The sequence below is a fragment of the Neomonachus schauinslandi genome, chromosome 2, assembly GCF_002201575.2.
Source record: "Neomonachus schauinslandi chromosome 2, ASM220157v2, whole genome shotgun sequence".
NCBI lineage: Eukaryota > Metazoa > Chordata > Mammalia > Carnivora > Phocidae > Neomonachus > Neomonachus schauinslandi.
The window spans coordinates 62229782-62254589 of record NC_058404.1 but is presented as its reverse complement, the minus strand read 5'-3'; the positions used below and the strand labels follow the sequence as shown (position 1 = coordinate 62254589).

At 35.0% G+C, this 24808-nt stretch overlaps 1 protein-coding gene across 1 annotated transcript in view; it reads left to right on the top strand.

Moving 5' to 3' along the window:
• TLL1 (tolloid like 1) overlaps positions 1-24808 on the top strand; it is a 208160-nt gene that overhangs the window by 173146 nt on the left and 10206 nt on the right. Inside the window, exons 17-18 of the mRNA XM_021698858.1 lie at positions 9672-9797; positions 12388-12515. Of these exons, the coding sequence (XP_021554533.1) occupies positions 9672-9797; positions 12388-12515 (254 nt within the window). The remainder of the gene's footprint in view (positions 1-9671; positions 9798-12387; positions 12516-24808) is intronic.

Below are 24808 nucleotides of genomic sequence, written 5' to 3'. Positions count from 1 at the left end.
ATGTGCGTATCGTGGACTTTGATGGTGGATTGGCTTTCATTGTTATCTACTCTTCATAGTTTTCTGTAAATATAACTTGGAGGGACATAGAATGCATGCACATTTATCCTAGGTCTAACAATACTTTTACTTATAATTAGAATATTAATAATTGGGCCCCTGATGAAATATAACTCTCAAACACTTAATAAAATCAAATATTATAAAAGCTAGTACAAATAACACAAAATTATTACAATAATATTTTCATACAGTGACTTATAAGTGTATTGGGGTAATGAGACCAGACTTCCAAAAAGTGGCAGGCTGTTTCAAAATGATTTATCTTTTTTTTTTGGAATACCTGATCTGATTTTAGCAACGTATTTTTTTATTCTTATTATCTAGCAAATATTTCTTATTCCTCTTATGATTATATTTTCATTTATTGATAAGCCAATATTAAAATCATACTTTGCCTCATCACTATAGAAAGGATTATAGTATGAAACACGTATATGGAAATTACAATTCTACTAAGAATAATAGATTATCAGGTACATTAAGCAGTTGACACTTCTGTTTGGAATTTAATATTTAGTTTAACCAACTCATAGTAAAATTTCTCTTGGCTAGAGCTGAAATTTGATAAAATGTCCCGCAAATTTAAAGAAATATGTGAAAACACCAGTGAAATTCCTTTATTTTCCCAATTTTGGAATCATACCTTACTTATAAAGATATTATTCTGAAACTTCAAAACCAGACAAAATTACAATAAACCTTAGTATAGCAATCTGCCTTTCAGACTGGCAGGCAATTTAAAGCAACTGAATTCCAATTATATTTTAATATTAGGTAATTTGGATTGAGTTAATTCAAAGTCCATTTATTCCAATCCCCACGTGTTTAAAATTAATGAGATTTACAGTGCCTAGGGTTTGTTTGGGGTTTTCAATATAATTGAAGTTAATGGTTCACAAGCTCCATTGAGGTCCAAGTCATACACAGGACATTCAAAATACAAGGGATCTTGGCTCTCTTATTCTCCTTGCTTTCCTTCCCCCAGGTTTAATTGCCTTTTAAAAATTCTTCTCAGGCATTAATTTAAGACTTACGTTATTCAAAGTAGCATTTTAATATCTTATTTTGATGAAAGCAAGACATTCTTAGACTTCACTATTTTATAAATATCATATGTTGTACAGATTTTAGGTGACTTAGTGGTTAGAGATAAAGGTTTTTATTTTAGAACCACCTAAATATTTATTTTAAAAATTGAAATTATAAAGCAAATAAATCTTATCATAATATTAATAATATTATCAATCCTTTTTACTTTATCATAGTCATACATTTTATTTAATATTTACTTTTTCAAAAGATACATGCTACATACATAGTGGCAAAGTATGATTAAATTTAAAGCTACCCAGAATATTTAAAATTCACTATCTGATATTATTGGTTAGGAAAAACTTTCCAAATTGTAAAGATAGATTTGTGTCTTTAGAATGATACTACTGAAATATAAAGCATGCTACTTTAATTCTTACAATATAGATATGAAGGCACATAAAGAAGATGCTGTTCTCCAGCACATCCAAGTACATAGTCTATAATAATTCTCATTATTATATTCACTTGACAGATGAAGCAGCTGAGGAGTTAAGTAAACTGCTTAGTGTCATAAAGCATTTAAACCCCCAGTTTGTCTTGGTTTATCTAAGAGCTGATCATGCCCTTTGCAAATAGCATGTAAAGTGGTACACTGAATGTATTTGTGACCTGAAAAACAACAGATATACTTTTCACTTCTTTATTAGATTAATATTTTGTTTTTGTTTTTGCTATTTTTTAAGATTTTATTTATTTATTTGACAGGGAGAGACAGCAAGAGAGGGAACACAAGCAGGGGGAGCTGGAGAGGGAGAAGCAGGCTCCTTGCTGAGCAGGGAACCCGATGTGGGGCTCGATCCCAGGACCCTGGGATCATGACCTGAGCCGAAGGCAGAGGCTTAACCGACTGAGTCACCCAGGCACCCCTAGATTAATATTTTATAAAGTCCAAGATAATTAGCATTAAGTGTAAACTTCAAGGGGTTTCTTTTTGATGCATTGAAAAATATCAGCAGTTTGTCAGATTCATATTTAAAATACTGTGGTTCTGGATGAGTATTAAATTTATTTTACATTTAATTTCTTAGGAGTTCCTGTTAGTGGGGAAGATGTTTGCTCAGGAAAGGGAAGACAAAAACATTATAATAAAGAGCTGGTGTGGTACTATCAAGAGATGACAACAAATTCAGACTTAGTTTACCTGATGTCCTTATGATCATCATACAAAATTATAATTACAAAAGATAACCTCTTTTAATAGATAGGCTCTATTCACATTGAAAATGTTATCTTAGAGATCTAATAATGCTTTAAGGGTAATAATATATAATTATGTGTTCAAAGTCAAATAATTCATTATATTTATTAGAAAGTAGACATGTAAACCATGGGGATATTGTATTTCACAAACAAAATTAAAGGATTTTTTTGTTTGTTAAAATTTACTCTTGGGGGATTTGACAAAATACATCATTGGGTTTATTGTGACAAACTCTTTAGAAAGAAACTTAGCACAGGAATTAAGAGTCATTACAATGACTATTCTAGTTTCTTCAGAAATCTTATTCTTGAGACACATTTATAAAGAAATATTTCAAAAGCTGGAAGAAGGATTTCAATATACTCTTATAGTGATAGAAATTTGAAACAACCTAATGGTATGACAGGGGGAAAATGGTAAATAAATTAGAACAAGTACACTTTGTGGACTTTTCTACACCATAAAGATGGTTTAATGATTCTGTGATGTAAAAAGTTGTATATGATAAAATATTAATGGAAGTCTAGGTATGGAACTATCTGCACACTGTGCATACAGCTAAGCATGTGGTGGGAACAAACCTGAAAGTTGCTATATAAAAATACCAAGAATGCGTGCTAAGGTAGGAAGATGGTACTTTATAGTTTTTCTCCAACTTCTCTCAGTTTTCAATTTAAATACAAAAATAACTTTAATTCATTAGTTAATTTTTGAGAGAGAGTGTGTGAGTGGGTGTGTGTGGGTAGAAGGAAAAGGGAGAGAGAGAATCTTAAGCAGGTTCCACACTCAGCACAGAGCCTGACACAGGGCTCCATCTCAAGACCCTGAGATCAGGACGTGAGCCGAAATCAAGAGTCAGACTCTTAACCGACTGAGCCACCCAGGTGCCTCTAAAATAACTTTAGAAGAAAAACACATATCATATTTCTGTTACCCCAAATATTTCTAGATTTGTAAACATTACCTAATAGACTTTGATCTTTGAGAGTGAAGAAACTCTTAAAGTTATCTCTTTTATTAATTAGTTAATAAATATTAATAGAGGTTAATAATCTTAACTCAAGTATTTTGTGTTGAGTTAAGTTTAATAATTTTAACTTTATAGTTATTTAATAAGATTATCTTATTATAGACAGTTGAATAAATGTGTTATTGTAGTGTGTATGTTAATCAAGCGATACCTTATGAAGACTGAGTCTTAAATGCTTCTGTTTGTAATCTGTGTTCTAAAGATTGAAGAAGTGGTTGTGAATTTATGAAAACATGATAAGGAATATAACATGTTCAGCTTTTTTTCCCACAGTCTTGTGCCAGGAACAATTACCAAGGATTTAATAAAAAGAAGAAATAATATTTGATAATAGGTGATTCCATATTATTTGGAAAGGAAAGTTATTAAAAAATAATTCTAACCTTCTTGCAGCTCAGTGATACATCAAGAAAAAAGACACATGAAAATATATTTAGATTTTTGGGGGGCTCCTGGGTGGCTCATTTGGTTAAGCGACTGCCTTCGGCTCAGGTCATGATCTTAGAGTCCTGGGATGGAGTCCCGCATCGCGCTCCCAGCTCAGCAGGGAGTCTACTTCTCCCTCTGACCCTCCCCCCCATGTGCTTTCCCTCTCTCTCTCATTCTCTCTCTCTCAAAATAAATAAATAAAATCTTTTTAAAAAGAAAATATATTTAGATTTTAATGTGTACCGTGAAATAAAACATTTATAGCATCATTTCCAAATATAAATATTTAATAAAATACTCAAATATAGATTCTAGTTATTTTTGTACATAGCTTTTCATTTTAAATAAGCACTTTATAGACCTAAGAAATGGGATCAGAAGAATGACTCTTGGATGTCGAATTCTGTCACTTCCGTATTTATAAAAAAATAAGAACCATCACAATAAATTCTGATTTAAAATCTTAACAATAACATAATAAAATCTTTCATTAGACATGGAAAATGCTATAGCTTGAACATTTAGAAGTTATTGTATTATACAACAGGAAGTCCACAAGGCCCACTACAAAAATCAAAATGTCATATACTGTACTGATTTTAGGATATATTTAAAAAACAATATAATGAAGTAATATGAAAGCAAATAAGGAAATTAGGATAATCAAAGTAAAGCTATCAGACATGATATAAAACTGTGTATCTGTTCAGTTTTTTAGCTACACTGGAAACAGCATAAGCATTTTCTAGAAGATAGTCTGGTCCAACAATATATTACTGTTACGTTTTTGAACTGAATGAGGTTTGTTTTTCTGTTAACACTAATCACTTACTTTACATAATAGTAAAACCAAACAATTTTGTATGATTGTGGATTTGAACACAAGTATGCAAATCTGCACAGGTACATGTGATACAGCTTATTTATTTTAAGTGGTTAAGCAAGGTTAACGGTATTCTACTCAGAACAAAGTACTTTTATTTAAATGGGCCAAAATTAAAGGAAATATTAGTAGGATTTTATGCATGTAAAAAATGGCAATATTTGTCAAACTTGTTTTTTTAAAAATTTAATTCTAGCATTCATTATTTGAAAAAAATGTAACACATGACTTCAGCAATGAGAGTTGAACATTCTGTCTTCCTTAAACAACCATGGATTGGTAAGAATTAAATTTGAGTGAATATTAGAGAATTTGGAGAATAAACCTCATTTAAGAGCAGTGTCTCTCACAGATCTGGTACTGGAGGACCTGGTGAATTGCTCAGTGGTAAAAATGGAATAAAACCCACCTTTCCTGACTCCCAGTTTATTTCTGTCTGTAACAAATACAGGAGTCAGATTAAATGATCTGTGTGATTTTTCTACCTCAAATTCACATGATTTCAGCAGACATGCTTTTCATCTGACCCGTCTTTTGTTGTGTGCAGTTACTTCCTTACATCATTCCTACTGTACACCATCTCTCTAATGGAATGCTTGTAGATACTGTTAGAAGAAATCCAGCCCCATATTATTCTTTTTTTTTTTAAAGATTTTATTTATTTATTTGAGAGAGAGAGAATGAGAGAGAGAGAACACATGAGAGGGGATAGGGTCAGAGGACGAAGCAGACCCCCCGCCGAGCAGGGAGCCCGATGCGGGACTCCCTCCTGGGACTCCAGGATCATGACCTGAGCCGAAGGCAGTCGCTTAACCAACTGAGCCACCCAGGCGCCCCAGCCCCATATTATTCTAAGAAAACTGTAGATGTTAATGTGATTAATTTCAAATAATTAAACAAAACTTTCTTATGATTTTGACAAGTTTTCATTATTAATGGTTTTGAAATATTTCCACATTTTGGAAAGAGCAAATTGTTTTTGTTGTAGCTCTTGGAGGAGTTTATTAGTGCTGGTTTTTTTCCTCAAGTTTTTATTTAAATTCCAGTTAGTTAACATACAGTGTAATATTAGTTTATTAGTGCTGTTTTGAAGATGATTATTTATTGTTAGGTTTGTGTTCAAACTTGGCATGTGCCACGTATATGCTCACACACGCATGGGAGTGTGTGTGTGTGCTCATGCAGGAGTGTGAGTGGGTCTGTTTATTTTATCTTTTGCCATTTCTTGTGAGTATATCTGTCATATATGTTTCTTTTCTGGTGCATGGACCCTTTACTTTCTTTTTCCTACAGATAAAGAAGCTTTCTGCAAAGAAAAAATTTTTATTTTTGAATCTTGCAAGAATTTGATACAGGTTGCCACTTCAGTTCCATCCAGTATGTATTATGCATAGACTGATGGCTTCTGATAGTCTCAGAGATACTCTGCAGGCCTCTGATGGGAAAATGCCACCTCCTTCTTTCCTAATAATGGATCTTTCCTTTATCGAACATGAAGCAATGGAAAGCAGATATGTCCATTCCAAAGAAGGAGGCTAATTTCCATCTGCAGAAAATAAATGTTTTATTTCTACTCAGCAAAACATTTGTTTCTCTCACTAATAAAAACTATTCTTAAACTTTTGTGCCTACAGTATGAAAATACTGGAAAATTTCAAATGAGTTATTGATAGAATTCTCAAATATTAAATTTATTATGTAGACATTCTAAGGAATAGTTAAAACTGCATCATCCACTGTTCTCTCTTTTGGATTTTCATTGTTCAAAATATCTGTAGTTTGCATGTCCTAAGAGGAAAAAGGGAAAGAAAATGAAAACATAAACATGTTTGCTAATAGCTTTTTTCTCTAGTTTGATGACTTTCATTCATAAGAAGTCCAGAATATGCTTGTGGACTTTGTCTTTTGTAAAAGATGTTGCTATTTCTCATCAACAGATCATCAGAAATCAATTCACTTTAAATAGAATAGTTTATTTACTTCTATTAAAACAAGTATCTAAAAAAATAAAATAAATATTTTTAAAATAACTACACTGTATTCACTGCTCCCTAGGTGACTTAAAATATTAATTGAAATAAATAGCTTTCTTTGTCTGCATGATGTAAATTGTGTGCATAATTTTAAGTATTCCAATATTTACTGAAATTTTCTCTTCTCATATGATTATTTGACACGTGGAGGCACAGTTTTATATGTTACTTTGCTGGGCATGATAACTTTCCTTTGTTGCTTTTAGTTGCTGTTTGCATTAGTCCAGTTTTGAATTTTAGATAGACCCTAGATTAATATGTGTATAGAATATACATATTCTAGTAGTGTATTGTGATTATTCTTAATTTTCATGTGACATTGATTATATTAGGCACCGTCAGATGTGGAGATGAAGGCAGGAAACACCAGTCAAAGGGGAAAATAGTACTATGGATACTTGGACAATCATTATTTTTCTCCCCCCCCCTTCTTTTTCCTCTAAAGATTATCTTAAAATTATCGATTATTTTTCCCAAACAACATAAATATGAATTATTAGCTACAAAAAAACTACTATGTAATGTAATCAATTTCACTTTCAACTTTATTTCTCTTTAGTTACCATTACCACAGCTATTGGGGTAATATTATGTTCTAATATTATTCTATCATAATACATTCTGCCAAATCTAAAGAAAATAATTCTTCCTAGAAATATAATCTAGTGGCTTGAGAGTGCCACTAGAATGAAGTTTAAATGTTAGAAATATTTTATGCACTGGAATTGCTTTGATTATAAAATAACTATGGACTTAAAAATGCATGAATAATAACTTGTGTTCATGTTTGTATTTTAACATTTTTATATTGCTCATGAATGGCAATCCAAACAGGTCCAGAAACAGGTCCAGATAAAAGGATGATTTCCGGCAGTCCCTGCCACCATTGGTTCACTGAGCACTTAATCTGTTTACCAGTCAATTTCAAGTGTGAACTCATTTTCTATAAACTAAATGGCTTATAGTTGTTAGATTTCCAGTGAATTCTCAAAAGTCTGGTTGACCTATAGTACAACTAAAGTTCAGTCTCTCAGGTGTTATTTTAAGATCATCAAACATTCATTATATAAACATTTTCATAGGAAATATGTAACTATTTCAGTGTAAGTAATTCTGGCACCAGAAATTTTAAATTGGTTATTTCCATTTAACAAAGAAAGTCTATTTCTACATCCGCTCACGAGGATATATTTTTTTCCAAAGCATCTCAACCAAAGTGTCTCTGGAAAGGTACATTAATAAATTTAGTTAATTAATAAATTAATAAATATAAATCATTTACTGCTTGACTGAATTGGAAAATACAAGTGGCTGACTCCATCAGGGTAAGAAGTTATGACCTACCATCCACCCGTTTTGCATAAGTCATCCATAACTCATAAACTGTAGTTTTCACTGTTGACACAATTAAGGGAACAGGGCTTTGAAATGATTATAAATCACTCTAAAATTAATTTTACAAGGCTAATTCTGTATTCTGATTTCTTATACATGTTGAGAATGGTTTCTTTATTTATACTTTTAGAGAACGGTTTTCTTTATTCTACTTTTATTGTGCTTAAGCTACATAGTAAATAATAAAAGTGTAATGGAGGTGTTAAAGATAGAGAACACATAAATCACAGATGTATCGATTCTGATATATCCTTTTGAACTTTGGGACTGCCTGTATGCATTTGGAGTATTCTGATATTGCCAATACACGAATATATCCCAGAAGCATGCGTGTGCTATGTCATGTAATCAATCTCCAAAAGTGGGAAAACAGATGCATCCTTAAAAATTACTATCAGATTCTTCTATAAAAATGCTTTTCCCAAACCCATTTCCATAGAGTGAATATTGATTTGATAAAAAGGCAAAAATAGCTTTAGCTATCTGTGTGCCACTGTGAGCTCACAAATTGTCACTTGAAAAATAAGTTGACAGTATAAATTTTTGAATTCAGCCAACCTCTGATAATGACTGTCATGTGTCCTTTTTGTTCTCTATGCTGTGGGAGTGATGAAAGTCTGAGTGATGTGTCATCATCTATGTGTGTCAGGAGCAATCTGCCAGTTTTGACTTTAATGGACAAGCCAGCCATGGAATGACAGCTGAGTGACATAGTATGGTGGCTGATGCCTCTCACTGGATTCACTGCCTGCTAATCTCGTTTGGCTTTTTTCCCTGTAGTGAAGTTGTTGGCTATTTCTTAAAGCTCATATTTCCTATTCTAACCTTTACTTCTAGCACACTAAAAGCCTTTTCAGGGAATTACTTATTAATAAGCTGGTCTGCTGGAGTAGATTTGTTTCAAATATATAAATTAAGTTACTTCTTTAGGATAATCTAATGATGCCTTTTTCTGTCTTGAATGGTGATGAAGTGTTCAGATTCATTAATGCTAACCATAACAACAAAGTTAACAACAACAACAAAAAATCAACTGCAGTAGTCATACTGAGTGATTTTTTTTAAAAAGTTATTATACACAAATTTTGGAACCTTGTTTAGCCTCTGTCTCTACACCATGGCTAATATATTGAAGGATTTCCCTCTACTTTGCAGTTCTGCATTTATTCAAACTACCCACAATTTTAAATTTATTTTTAAAAATTGGCAATAAATGTCTAGGATTAGTTGGAAAAAGATTCATTCATTTCCTCTCTCCTACTCAAAACTCCTACTCCAACATAGGAGTGAAAGAGGCTACAAGTTTTCTTCCTAGAGTCAACAGTCTTAGAAACTCAGTTCATGGTACAAGGCTCCAAGCTAAACAAGGAGTGGGTAAAACTAAGACACTATAAATTTGGGGGCTTTTGTTTTATGTTGGGAACAAAGAAAGCTGTGACTTAGTTTACCCTTTGCCAGTGTTAACCACAGCTGAAAGAGTTTCCTTTGATACCCTTTGTTTCTAAAGCTACTTACTAAACTGTGGGGTTATCTTTTTGCTAGACAAAGACGAATGCTCTAAGGATAATGGTGGGTGTCAACATGAATGTGTCAACACAATGGGAAGCTACATGTGTCAGTGCCGTAATGGATTTGTGCTGCATGAAAATAAACATGACTGCAAGGAAGGTATGAAAGAGTGTTCTTTTCTTGACAACATCTAGAATTGCATGTAGTTTCGGTAAAGCACTGCTTCCAAGTAGAGTTAATCATATCAATGAGTGATATCATTGTTGACTATTCAAATGTCAAAAAAAAAAATATGTGCAGCGTTCAGAGATACAAGGCATACTATTGGAAACCTCATAATACCTAAAGGTTCTGCACTTCACACATGGGTGACATTAGAATAACTTTGTGTAACAGACATCGGAGTGGCTATGATGCCATCTGGCAGCCAGAAAAGCACCACATTATCCCCAGGTTCTTGTAGCACAGACCCTATGACAGTCTCCATATTTAAACTTGACTTCTGCTAAATGTTTTGCATTTGGTTTAATTTCCCTCCCCAGAATATCTCATATATATGCTACATGAGTGATGGCACTTTAAATACCAAGAGTATCAAACTCAAATGCCTACCAGAGGAAAGACATTTGAAAATGGTAGATACTGTGCCATTTAAAGTTCTAAGTGATGGGTTTGGCCGAAAAAAAAAAAAAAGGAGCATTCTAATAGCACAATAGTAGGCTATCAGGTTTTGACCCTAAGGCCTTATAATATTCTGATGTTATAAAAAACAGTTACCTTTATCTCCTTAGCCTATATGAGGTAGATGGGAACAAGAAATAGTTACTCAGTTCTTATTTCATCCTTTGAGGATCTGCTCCTGAATTTTCTACTTAAATTGGATTTATGCCCATTTTGAAAGAATTACTATAGCAGATTTTATAACTTTAGTTATTAGCACATGTAGATTGGTAGGTCCCTGGCTAGAATCACAGTTAGATAGCAGCTCTTTGTATGAACATTGGATTAGTACAGGATATCCTGAACTGACTCTTGTTCCATTCACATTCTTTCAAATATTGTTACATGTCAGTTTTTTTCTATTTTTTCATTGAGCCAATGATATTGCTCAGAATCATATGCAAGCAGAATTTTTCCCCCTCTTTTAAGTTTCTTATGTGAGGATAAACCCGTGAGGACTGATATTTGTAACTTAGTACAGTATTCTGTTAAATCAACAGGCTGGGGAATAGTCATGCAGTTATGGAAGATAATTCAGAGAAAAAAGAGAGAGCTTTTGTAGAGTATGCATATACCCTGTGGCTCACAAGTAACAAATATAAATTAGATACCTTAATTCTCTGTTTATTACAGTAAATATTTTCAAGAAAGGATTTCATAGGAAGCTTGCTTTTAGATAGAACGGTATTTAGGTATCCCTACTAAAGCTCATTTTTACTGCCAGTAAAAGGTTTAGGATTTTCTTTTACCTCTGCTATCGTATGGACACCTTCTACAATTCAGTAGCGAGCCTCTTGGCTTTGTTTTATAGGCTATTTCCAGATCCTGGAGACTCCATATTTCATATGGCAAAGCAAGGACAGGAATAATGGAACTTAGAAAACTGTTAGGATCTAGATTCTAAGACGTGCTACATGATCCTACATTGTTTGAAAGGAGCTGAATTTCTTCTCTTTTTTGTATTCCTATGCTAGGAGTCCAAATCTCCCTATGGAAAACTATCACAAGTAAGAGAAAGATCTAGTAGTAAGGAATGCAACAACAGAACATTTATGTTGGGCATCATACCCTTATTGCACAGCCCTGCAGTGTAACAGGTGTTTTGTCCATATAGTAAAGAATTGCCCCAAAGAGATTTCTTGGAAAGTATCAGAGAATTAGTTGTGTTTTAGAATGGGATACATAATACACAACAAATAATTCCCAGTCTAAACTAGGATGTGTAGGGGGCTGCTTCATCAGTTACAGAGAATGGAAAGAGCCTGAGGATATTAAATATTTTTTTGACATTAAACATTTTTGAAGTGTGATATTTACAATGTAGAATAGTCTCCTTTAAGGTAAGGTAATTTTAATTGTGAAAAACCTAAAAGAAATCTCATATTAATTGAATGAAATAGTCTTCAAAATTAGTTTAGAAGCTATTTCCATGGCTAGTAGCTGTTCATTTATTTTTCCCCTTAGTGCTGCATTGTACTTTGATAAAATTAGGGATTAATTTACTTTAACAGCTGAAATTATGGTTTAGGTATTCACATCTTTACTTTAAGGGTGAGAGAAAATGTAAATACATCATCCATAAAATGGCTTAATGATGTTAATTAGCTATAAATGATGTTTCTGCTAATGGAAAAATATGAATTGAAAATGGCATTGATTATCATTTGTGACATTGCATTAAGTATTTTGCACATGCCAAGTGTTAATATCCTCAACTGTCAATATATGTTGCTCTGTTAAAATCTGAGCTTTCAGATCCAGCAATTTAAACTAGTCCATTTTCTTTTAGGCATTTATCTAATTCATTGTAAACACTTAATTTCATGCGACCAAAAAAACAAACATTGCCTGATTATGATCTACAACATGTTTGCCAAAGCAGATGACTATGATAACAGAGACCGGAGTGGTGATTAGTTAGTATTCAGGAAAATCTTTCAGCGGCATAGGCAGCAAATAGGCTACTTTCTTGCTAAACCAATCCCGGGCTAGATTTCCATACTAATTGATATTATTGTTACTGGCACAGCTGAGTGTGAACAGAAGATCCACAGTCCAAGTGGCTTCATCACCAGCCCCAACTGGCCAGACAAGTACCCAAGCAGGAAGGAATGCACATGGGAAATCAGTACCACTCCTGGCCACCGAATCAAATTAGTAAGTGAGCTCGTCCTTCTTTCTGTTAAACTGACTGCCCTTGTCTTTCATGGCCAGCACATGGAAATAAAGTGAATGTTTATTTAATTGAATTGAATTAGTGGGCAGCTGGAAAAGATTTTCTTTCTTATGCTTTCCTACTTACACTAAACAAATCCCTGACTTCCTAGATCAAGATGACAGTAAGGGCAGCCGTGCAGTTCTCATACAGTGTACTTATCCCAGATGCTTTAAAGGCATTATCAAAGTTGCTGCAAAACAATAGGCTCTCCTTCCTAACATGTTATTGGTCATAATGTTTCCAAGTGGGGAAAATGAAGGAAGGAACAAAAAAATCATCTGAAATTCAGCAAGAAAGAAATAAAATAACTATTCATATAAGGAGAGCACAGTACTGGTTGTGTCAATTCTATATACCTAAATATATCTGCATGTATTTTTTATAAAACAATGTTGTCTTGTAACAACAAGTCATTTTTGCATAACATAGTTGCCTTCCTTAGATGGATACTGGTATCTTTAGACTTCCCCTAAATTCACATGTGAATGTAATGTTTGTCCTTCCTCCTGTGTTCTTTGTCTTGCATTCTGTCCTGATCATATGGTAATATATATTAAGTCTCATTATAGCCTACAGAGTACTTGAAGAGTATAATGTAAGGAAATAATCATAAGAATATAGAAATTTTAACAATTTCCCATAACATGCTGTTGTCAAAAGCAGGAGGGAATGCCAACCAGCAAGGCTCAGGATAGTCTAGTGGCACCATAATAAAGGACAAGACATTGTCTTGAGAAAGAGGCTACCAGTCTACATATGGTAGCTTACTGGACCAGTCCAGCCGTAAGGTTAATTTTAAAACTTTGTTTTTAAACTTTCTTTTCAGTGAATTTGATGGGGCGGGGGAGAAGCATTACTTATATGTGGCATTATAATAATAAAATTAGAGAATGTCACCAAGATGTTCATAGCCATCTTATAGAGTTTCTTGCAATCACTGTATTTGTAAAATATCAGTAAATGACTTTCCAAACAGAGACATCAATTTATTTCAGCCACTCTTCGGAAGGATGCTAGGTGGTAAGATGACAGTATTGTGGGAACAGGATTATTTGCCAGTCCTGTCCAAGGTCCTGATTGAGAGGACCATTCTGAAGCTTATGGGCTGCGTTTTTTTCAGCAGTGCAGTTAGCTAAAGAAATTGGAAAAATAGATTTTCTGAAGACACTGTGGTTTGTAGATCCACATTTTGTCTGCATTACATTCCTTCTGTCTGAAGACAGATTCCTTCTATATTTTGTGTAGGGTATGTCTGTGCAGTACCACTATTTAAGGATATTTTCATTGGGTATAAAATTCTAGGATGACAATTTTATTTTCTCGTCTATACTTTAAACACTGACTCCATTATTTTTTGGCTTTCATGGTTTCTCATAAGCCTGTTATAAATCTTATATTTATTCCTTTTTTTCCTATTGTTATCTTCAACTTTTTTTTATCAGAAGTTTGAATATAATGTATCTATGTGTGTGTGTTTAGAAATTTTGTGGGATTTATTCTTCTCAAAATTCTCTGAATTTCTTTTTTTTTTTTTTTTTAAAGATTTTACTTATTTATTTGACAGAGAGAAACACAGCAAGAGAGGGAACAGAAGCAGGGGGAGTGGGAGAGGGAGAAGCAGGCTCCCCGCGGAGCAGGGAGCCTGATGTGGGGCTCGATCCCAGGACCCTGGGATCATGACCTGAGCCGAAGGCAGACGCTTAATGACTGAGCCACCCAGGCGCCCCCTCTCTGAATTTCTTGCATCCATATTATGATGTTTGTTAGAAATTTCTGAAAATTCTCTGCCATTATTTCTCCACAAAATTCTTTTTTACTATTGTCTCTCCTTTCCTTCTGAGATTCAAATTACACATATGCTAGATTGTTTTATATTATACCATAACTCTTGGATGCTCTGTTAATTTTTTGTCACTCTTCTTGAGTCTAAGTTTGCATAAATTTCTGCGGACCTATCTTCAAGTTCAGTGATTGTTTCTTTGGCTGTCTTGAGTCTTCTTGATGAACTTATTAACACATTCTTTATTCCTCTTACCATGTTTTTTATTTCTAGCATGTTCATTTGATTCATTATTATAACTTTCATGTTCATTAATTTGCTTAGGTTGCCACAACAAAATACCATAGACTGAGTGGCTAAAACAAAACCAAAATATTTTCTTACAGTTTTGGAGGCTAGAAGTTCAAGATCAATGTGCTGTCTGGTAATGCCTCATCTCCTGGCTTGTAGATGGCTACTTTGTTGTTATATACTCACATGGCCTCTCCCCCCTGTGTGCACAGACAGAGTAAGCTCTGGTGTCTTCTGTCCACTTCTTAAGTGGATTATTTGGTTTTCAGGTGGTTGAATTAAATAAGTTCTGTATAGATTTTGGATAGTTACCCTTTATCAGATATGCAATTTGCAAATATCTTCTCCCATTCTGTAAGCTACCTTATAGTTTTGTTGATTCTTTCCTTCACTGTGCAGAAACTTTTTATTTTGATGTAGTCCAATAGTTCATTTTCACTTTTGTTTTTCTTGCATCTGGAGACGTGTCTAGTGAGAAGTTGAGGTCAAAGAGGTTGCTGCTTGTGTTCTTCTCTAGGATTTTGATAGATTTCTGTCTCACACTTAGGTCTTTATACATTTTGGATTTATTTTTGTGTACAGTATAAGAAAGTGGTCATTTACTAGTATCTGGAGCATAATAATCATATTTACCTTATTTAATTTATTTTTTTAAAGAGAAAGGACGTGAACAAGGGTGGGGGCAGAGGGAGAGAGAGAATCCCAAGTAGGCTCCACGTCCAGCACAGAGCCTGATGTGGTGCTTGATCTCATGACCCTGAGATCATGACCTGAACTGAAATCAGGAGTCAGACACTTAACTGACTGAGCTACTTGGGTGGTGCCCCAATCATAGTTACTTTAAATTCCATCTCATGGTTTAAACATAAGGGTTATGTCTGAGGCAGTTCTGTTCATTATTTTCTGTTTTAGTAGTGTGCTTTTTCGCTTTTCTTGCCTTTTTTGTGTGTCATGTGACTTTTTTTTTAAATACCTGACATTATGTGGATAACAGTAGAGATTTTATGTCTGGAAGTGGACACATCTCTTCTGAGGCTATTAGCACATGTGTGTATGGAAGTTGATGTTGTTGAGGAAATATCTAGTTAGTAAAGCTGACTAAAACTTTGGGTTTTCTTGTTCCTATGATGACCTTCAGTGCACCATTGGCCTTGAATTCCTTTTTCTTGAATCGGAGGCTGGGATTTCAATGACATTTCACAATGTTTCTACTTTATCTTTAGCTCCCCTGTTCATCTCCACCATGAGTGATTTCCCTCTCTACACTTTATCCTCCCCAGTGGTAGACTGAAGTTTCTTCTTACTGGGTGCTTGTTGCTCCGGGCAAGGGCTTCACTGTTGTCTTAGTACAGCTTCTATCTTAGACCCTGATGGTTTAGGTATCGGCGATGGTCTTTCTCGGTGGTCCTGTTGTCTTTTCTCTGTGGCAACCAAACTCCATCTTATATCTCTGATTGGTCTTCCATGAGAGTTTCTTGTCCTTTCCATAGTGGTAGCAGGCTTCTACTGTTCTCGCTGTAGGAACCTGTGAACAGTGCTTCTCCAGAGGCAGATGTGGTTTATTGTGGGGTTTTGTTGTTGTTGTTGTTTTGCCCTTCACCTGGCTACAGTGGGTCTGTATCTTTGCCCTGGTGGTGATAGGGTTTTCTTTCCCTCTTCCAGGAGCTTAAGGTTTGTTTTCTAGAGAAAGGTTACATCAGGGCTTCATATTTTTCTCATAACAGTAACCACTTCGCTTCTCCAAGCCTGCAACACTGAGGAAGGCAGTTGGCCTTCTCCTGCTCTGCCCATGATTTTCCTCATGAGCAGGAGATTGGGGTCCAGGGAGAAAAGCCTGCAAGTGGGTTCTAACACCCCCCTGTGTCTTCAGCTCCCAGGGTCTCTGTTCTTTTACTCTAGTCCACACCTGACTTCTACCAGTTTATTAACAATTATAGCTGGATACTTCTTGCCTGGTTGTACGGCACCCAGCATCTCTTCCTTCCATGGTCTGTCACTGGTGAACAGGAGCATGTGTCTCATTTCTCCTTGGAGGGGGCTGAGATTCAGTGCATTTCACATTACTTGGTTGACTTGTGACTTCAGCTCTGATGTGTTCAGCGAAGTTGTGATTTTTAAAGTTTACATGGGTTTTTCTTGTTGTTGGGGTAGAAACAACAATAGTTCCAGCTCTCTATATCCAAGAGGAAGTAGAACTCCTGATATACCTCAATTTTAAAAATGACAATATTTTATTCTTTCTTAGTTTTATATCTTTCAGCTTATTGAACTCCCCTTCCAACTCTAGGACAGTCTCTTCCTTCACAAATTGTAAGCTTTAATTTTCATGCAAATATTCCACTTGAAGGTCAGGACATAAAGCATGTCTGTCAACAGTGGTCATGCTTACGAGTATCCTAAGAAGGAAATTCGCAGAAAGAAAAAAAAAAAAACTTTAAGCAAATATTGATCTTTAAGTATTTGATTTTGTCATCTTTGTGGAAGTCATTACAGTCTAAGCCCTAGGCTTTCTCAAATATTAGCATGCATCAAAATTACCTGGGAGCCTTGTTAAAACACATCACTTCACCCCAAAGTTTCTAAATTGAAACACAATACTGATTCCCACTTTATTATCCTGTTACTCATGTTCATATAAAACCTCTCAATACACTAATACACTCTAAGAGTTAGGATCACTGGAAAGTGTGTCATAAGATTAGCTACCAACTTCAAGTGATATTTTAGTTCTATATATTTTAATTCTTACCATTTCAATGTTGTTGCTTATGTCTACTATTATTGTCTCCCTGCTTATTATGTAACTGCTAACTAATCTTACCTACTTTAAAACTGAAATTGCTGTTTATAGCAGATATCAGCCAATGGACATTTGGCCAACCCTGTTTATAATTCCAATTCAAACCATTCAATCACCTTCCTAGGTAGACATTTATTGTATAGCAAATGTTACCAAAAAGATACATTGTTCAAGATATATGCATTTTGCCTGGTTTCTTTAGGGTCCTTAATTTTCATGGAAGAACTTGAACCCAAACTGAATTTGGAGAATAGATTCCCAAAGGAAACTTGGAAAATTATTAAATCTTTTAATATCCTTAGGCCAAGAGCTGCTGATAGGTATTTGGTTACAAGCTAGTGTCTTTATGAGCTAGGGCAAAGAGAGAAAGCAAAGAAAACATTTGATCTCTTTCTACACCATGAAGTTTTCTTTACAATTCACATATTGTTACCCCTCTTTACTTAGGCTCTATGGAAAAATAATGAAACATTTCTAAATATTTTACCTATTCATATCAAAAGCAAAGGAAAGGAAATTATCCTAAAGACAATTTCATGAGTTATAAAGAAAACCACCTTGCTTGTGAATTTTAAGGGGCTTACTGTTCTTTCTAACACAAATATTCTTTTACCTTGATATAGAGTTGTGTTGGGTGACATGTAATAGTGGTTTGTGGGTGAAACAAGCCTTTCACTATGTCTCGGATAATCATATTTTAGTTAATTTGGTTTACTTATAAGACTACAAACATCACGGTTATTTAGATAATGTTGCAATTATGGAGGTAAAGGACTTAAAATAAAATTCAGTGCCCTTTGAGCGATATGAGCATTTTTGTGCATAGTATTTACTTACCATAAGTATATTCAGTTCACAATGTGATCATCCATATCTAGTGTCTATTATTGTACAATAATGTAAGGACTGAACTATAAGTAGTGGTCAGCTTATTATGGATTTACAGAAATTTAAGACTTTTGGCAGTATAATACAACTATTCTTTTTTATGCACTGTTTTAATTATCTATTGCTTCATAATAAACTAACCCAGAACCTTGTGGCTTAAAACAAGCACCATTTTATTATATCCCGTGGTTTGGGGGAGAAAGAGGGTCATGATTTCAGTAGTGCTTTCCTGAAAATTCTGTTGCCCATGGCATTGGTTGAGGTCAGTGATATTCACCTGGGTATGGTCTGGTTTGGAGAGTCAAGGTGGCTTTAATTGTATATCTGTCATCTTGGTGGAGAGGGCTAGAAGGTAATCTCAGCTGGGACAACCAGAACACCTACACACCATCATTCTAGCATGGTGGTCTCAGAAACTTCCTATGGTAGTACTGGGTCCCCAAAGAAAGTATTTCAGGAGGCCCAGGAAGATGCCACAGAAGCCCCTGAATGTTACCTCCTCACACCCTATTGGTTAAGGAAATTACAAAGGCTAGTCCAGATTCAAGGGGAAGAGAATTAGGCTTCATCTGTCAATGGGGAGAGTAGCAGAGAATACGTAGCCATCTTTAATCTCACACATGCATTTAAATATGTAAGACTGAACATATTTTCTGAAAGTAAATGTAACACCAATGAGTTACTGCTTACGCTCTCCTGACAGATTTGCTTTGGGTAGAGTCCAGAATGTGTAGCCAGAATATGATTAGGCTGTAGTATACCACCTGATATACAAGCAGGAAATCTTATTTAAAGGTGATTTTTAAAAAAAGGACATAGTAAATACTGTCCAGTAATATGAAACAACAATTTGAATATAATAACAGCTTAAATTATGTTTATACTACATAATAAACATTAATTTTGTCCCTAGATCATGAATTTACTATTATAAAGCTAAATATAAAAATTAAGTGGAATTGTATTTATGAATTATTATATTGGTTCTTGAAGATTTTTTGTGTATTCTTTCATACACTTTTGTGACCCATGTTCTGATCTTTATAAGACCTTGGAATACTATCTTCATATAAATGTAATAAGCTAGAGAGCTGGGATCAAGAGATCCTGGGAGAGTCCTTTAAAAGGGGCCTAGTCTAAGACAGGCACTCTCTCATATGTAATTCCACAAATAAAAATATAAATGTTCTCAAGTTTTCCATTTCTTAGAGTGTTTTCCAAATAATAAAATGCACCTTGACTGGGTACATCTCCTACCTCACAAAACTGTGCTTGGACTAAATAACACTAAGAACTAATGTGTGTATAGTGGCTTCAAAGTGGTATCATGCATATTATCTCAAGTTGGTATCACAAATAACACTTATAGATAAGGAAACTGTCCCAGGCAGCTTAGGTAAGTTCGCAAATTTATAAAGCTGATAGGAATCTAAATACCTTCAAACCCAAGATTCTCTCTCTACATTTTATCTAATTTTTTTTTTAATTTTAGCATCCTGCATCCATAATGGCTGTGCATGCGTGCATATATAATAATTTAAATGGAAAAGGAAGAGGAAGTTATAATAATTAAGTAAAATGAATACCCAACAGAGACATATGGAAGGATTAGGAACATATATTTTGAACTTAAAGTGACTTGTGTCTGAACCTAACTAGCCATGTTATCTTGAGAAAGATACTAATCCTTTTATGTCTCAATTTCTTCCTTTGGAAATTGGAGCTAATATTTACTCAGGAATTTTGTGTGTGTATTACATGAACTTGCATATAAAGTGTTTGGCATAATAGCTTATTAAAAGCCGATAAACATTGATATATGATATACAAAGAGTAATTATAATTATGACAATGATTAATAATAAAAATTATATACCATTTTATTGGATAATTCAACCATGATCAAGTTTTTGTGTAGCCTTATGAATCTGAAACTCAACCCTAACAATTAAAAATATAGCTAATGATTGCTTGTCGGAAAACTTTCTTTAAAGGGTCAAATAGGAAATATTATGGAGTTTGTAGACTATGTGGTCTGTTCTGCTACAATTTAATTCTGCTGTTTGAGTATGAAAGCATCCACCGACAATACACAAATGAATGCATGTGGTTGTGGTCCAATAAAAGTTTAATTACAAAAACAGCCTGAGGGCCAGACTCGCTCTGCAGGATTCAGTTAGTTAAGAGGGTCAGGGTAAAAGAGTTTGAAATCATGGAGTCATAAGTGTCCATGATCACTTTCGCTGAAATCAGAGGATGAAAACATTTAGCTCTTACTTTTTGTAGTAGACAGAATAATGTTCCTCATCTCCTCAAAGGTGTCCTGATCCCCAGAACCTAAGCACATGTTACCTTATGTGGCAAAAGGAACTGTGGTTAACGTAAAGATCTTGAAATGGAGAGATTATCCTGGATTTTCTGGGTGGGCTTGATGTGGTCACAGGGGTGCTTACAAGAAGGAAGCAGGAGGTCAGAGAGGAGAGAAGATGCTAGACTGTTGGTTATGAAGATGGAACAAAGGGACATGAGCCAAGGAATGAGGGCAGCCTTGAGAAGATGGGCAAAATGCAAGGAAACAGATCCTCACTTTTCCTCTGGAAGGTCCAGCGCTGCTTGCTCCTTTTAGATTTGTAACCACCATAGCTCTAGGAGAGTAAATGTGTGTCATTTAAGCCACTGAATTTGTGGTAATTTGCTACAGCAGCAATAGGAAACTAATATGTTTGCTTTGTTTCGCTGTGTGTGTGTGTGTGTATTATGAGGTTCTGACTCTATATTAATAGTTTTAAAGTAGAAAGAAACCCTGGTTGAAAGATATTTGGGGGGAGAAAGTCTTCTTACTGGAAAAGAGATAAAGTTCTGAATGAATAAGGACAAGGATCTGTTTTACTCCTGACTTCATCTTGTCTTGGTTCTGAGAGACACAACTGATTATTAAATTTTGGGTACTCTTAAAATATTTTTAAATATTAAAACATTAAAACCAAAACACAACAAAAACAAACCAACAAAACAGGAACAAAGTTCCAGGCATAGGGACATCCAGCAATAGGCCAATATGCTTATGTCATGTTTATTTGATTTATCATATCCTGGAGTTTTGCTAAGTTATGTAGTTGCAATTTATAGTTTCATATATGGGCTATTTAGAAAACAAAAACACCTACAAATGTTACATAATTCTCCACCATAAATCTACCAAAAGTGTATTTGATCACAGCTTTAGAGGACTCATGGAACAGAAAAGGTCTTTTGAATCGGAAGGCTGAGGCTTATATTCCACTCTGCCATGTTTCCCAGTGGCCTCTAATCCTTCCAGTATCTTGTGGGAAACCAAATGATAGTTCTCACCGAAGACAGGAAAAGGCGAAGGATGGCTGGGACCAGGGAGCTCCAAATCTTATATCACAGCTGCTCAAATTGCATCAGTCTCTTTCAATTTCTTACTTTTAATGGTCACCCTGGCTAAATTTTATTTCTGCATTAAATGCTATCATTTTATTTTCTTGTCCCTTGTGAATATATGTGGTGACTCTGAATGGCCTTATCTTTCAGCCAGCGCCTGTATTTTCAATAAAAGCCCCTCTACAGATGTTCATGTGAGGCTGCATATGGCAGCCTGGCTGGTGGCCAGCTAGGTAGATTAGGCTTGCTTGGGTGTTCCAGAAACACATAGTTATTCTTTCCATAGCCTAAAACGAGAATTCAATTTTATTTCCTTTGAATGGGACTCCTTAATCTCTTAGTTTGCTTTGTGGGAAATGCATTTGTATTTCTGACTAGAGCTCACGGTTATTTGCTCTTTTTTTTTTTTTTTTAAAGCCTAGATTAGTAACCTTTAAATCATAGAAATATAATCATGGATGAGTAGGGTTTAAATGTTTGAATACTAAAATGTCTATAAAGTTTTAGTGTAAACACTTAAGAAAAATATTTTAAAGTCCCCAAAAAGAGGGCGGTGATTCAGCAGAAATCAGACTTTCATATAGCTCCATACATCAGCTTTGCTAGCTGTCCTGTTACCTTTGTGATGTTGAAGGATGTTCTGGGAAGCTAAGTGTCTTTATGGGGTGCAGTGTTATAGCATTGGTTCCTGGTGGCTAGAAATCTCCATATTCTGCATTATTTAGATACAGACATTCATGGCTCAGCATGTGTCATAAAATAAAGTAATAAACTGTATATCTCACTGTATCTTTGGGAATTCTACAAAAATATTTTTTAAGATTTTCCCAATTTCCCATGGCCCCCTCTAATACATTCCTGTGACCTAGACATATATTTTATTGAGGCAACATTGCTATATATGGAGGTCCTTAGATGTGGATACCTCTGTGATATTAAGGACCAGATTTATGAGATGTCGGCTTGTGAGTTAGTGACGCTTTTGCTTGTGTGTGGTGGAGCATTTGGGTTAGACTGACTTCTGGAAAAGGACCACCCAATCTTTACAGATGACCTAACAAGCTGCTACCAATTCCAAGAGGAAAATTCACTAATACCTTAATGAATGAGAATTGTTTGCATCACTTGAGAATATGTCAGCTGCAGAACCTTTGTCTAATTTGACTCTTACAGAGTCAGTCTGATTCCATTAGTAATTAGATAAAAAGCGGGAGCCAGCTGGCTCCAGACCAGGTGTCAGAATGCCCCCAGCCCGCAAGCGCTCTGCCACTTTGTGTGGTGTTGCTCTGTTCTGTAAAACAGATGTTGTGATTCACTCCAGACATCCTGCATTTCATTAGGGAGTGAAGTAGTCACTTAGTTATCTCATTCACTTGGTTTTCAATGGACTGAACATGTGTGGTCTGTAAATTCTGATCCCATTTTAACTGTTACTTAAAGGATGTGCTTTAGAATGCCATCACCCCCATCATTCTTACAGTTTTCTCTCCTACACAGTAGGTTTCTCTGCTCTTTTTATTGATAGATGAATGACTTAAATCACAGTCAGAAGAGACAATTGTTCAACATGCAGTGGTTTTCAGATGATGTTATTCTCCTGAAACAATACTTTTATTTTTTTCTTGAGATAACATTGACCTTATAATTCAGAAGCTTGGTTTCATAGTTAATAAAGAATTCTAAGTGTGGTTAAGCCAATTGTCTCCTATAGGTTTCTTAACAGTTACAAACTGATACTGAGACAGTGTCTATGTGCGTAATGGTAATAGAAGCCGACTGAGTACCAGCTCAGGAGAGGCAGAAAACCTGAAGTGTTGGTCTGTCACGTTCACAGCATTTCCATCCGTGGGGTTGGCCATAAACGTGGAATAGGTAGATAGGTAAATGAATGGATCTCCAGCCAACCATCCATTCAGGGTCTTCTACATCCCATGTACTGCGTCTCCTCTACTCTGTTCTCTGCCACTGGATTGCAGAGGTAAATAGCAGCAAACTTCAGCGACCACCTGCTTTGAATGTTGTACTTCACGGTAAATACACTCTGCTGAAGTCTCCTTGTTCACCGTATTTTGTGTGCACTGTTTCTTGTTTGTTTCCTATAAGATTCTTTGCGCAGTATTTATCTCTTTTGCACTATCCAGTGTCTTCAGTAGAATGAAGTGAACATTCTTTTTTACTCATATGGTTACAACAAATAATGACTCTCTAGTGCTTATTGGTCATTATCATGTTAATTTATACTTTTTAAAGTAGGGTGCAGTGGAATATGGTAGTAGAGATCGGCCCTCTTTCTTTTCTTTTGTTTCTTCTTTTAAGTACCTTTCATTTCTTTCTCCTACTCCCTAATTAATATAAATTGCTTCTTTCATTTCTTCCCTTACTCCTCCAAAGCCAGTGATAATAGACGGCCGTGTGTTAAGGAATAGATAACTGGCCAGCACTAAAGGAGAACCGTTCTTAGTCAATTTTTTCTTTTCAAAATTACAAAAATGTATGTCTTAATTAAATTTAAAATTGTGATAACTTCATAAAATTGTATTAAAAAACACGTACGCAAGGGACGCCTGGGTGGCTCAGTCGATTAAGCGGCTGCCTTCGGCCCAGGTCATGATCCCAGGGTCCTGGGGTCGAGTCCCATATCGGGCTCCTTGCTCAGTAGGGAACCTGCTTCTCCCTCTCTCTCCCTCTGCTTGTGCTCTGTCAAATAAATAAAATCTTAAAAAAAAAAGTATGCAAAAAGTTTATGTGCAAATGTATTATGCTGCAGAGACTGCAGGAAAATGAACGAATTTTCAAGTACATATTCTATTTCTCCCAGCTTTTTTCCCCTTTACTGGGAATGATAGTTTATTTTTTGAAGGTATGGTGGCTTTTCTAGGGAAGGGAAAAAGCCTTGATTGGCAATGGCAAATAACCTAGAATTCCTGGAATTATTAATAATTAGGCCATTACTATTTTCAGTCTGCCTCAATTAAACTTTCCTTTGTGTTGTTTAATGTGTTATACATTTAATGAATTTTTATTTTAAGAATTTGCTTCTGCACATCGTTAAAGCTTGGAGTTAAGGC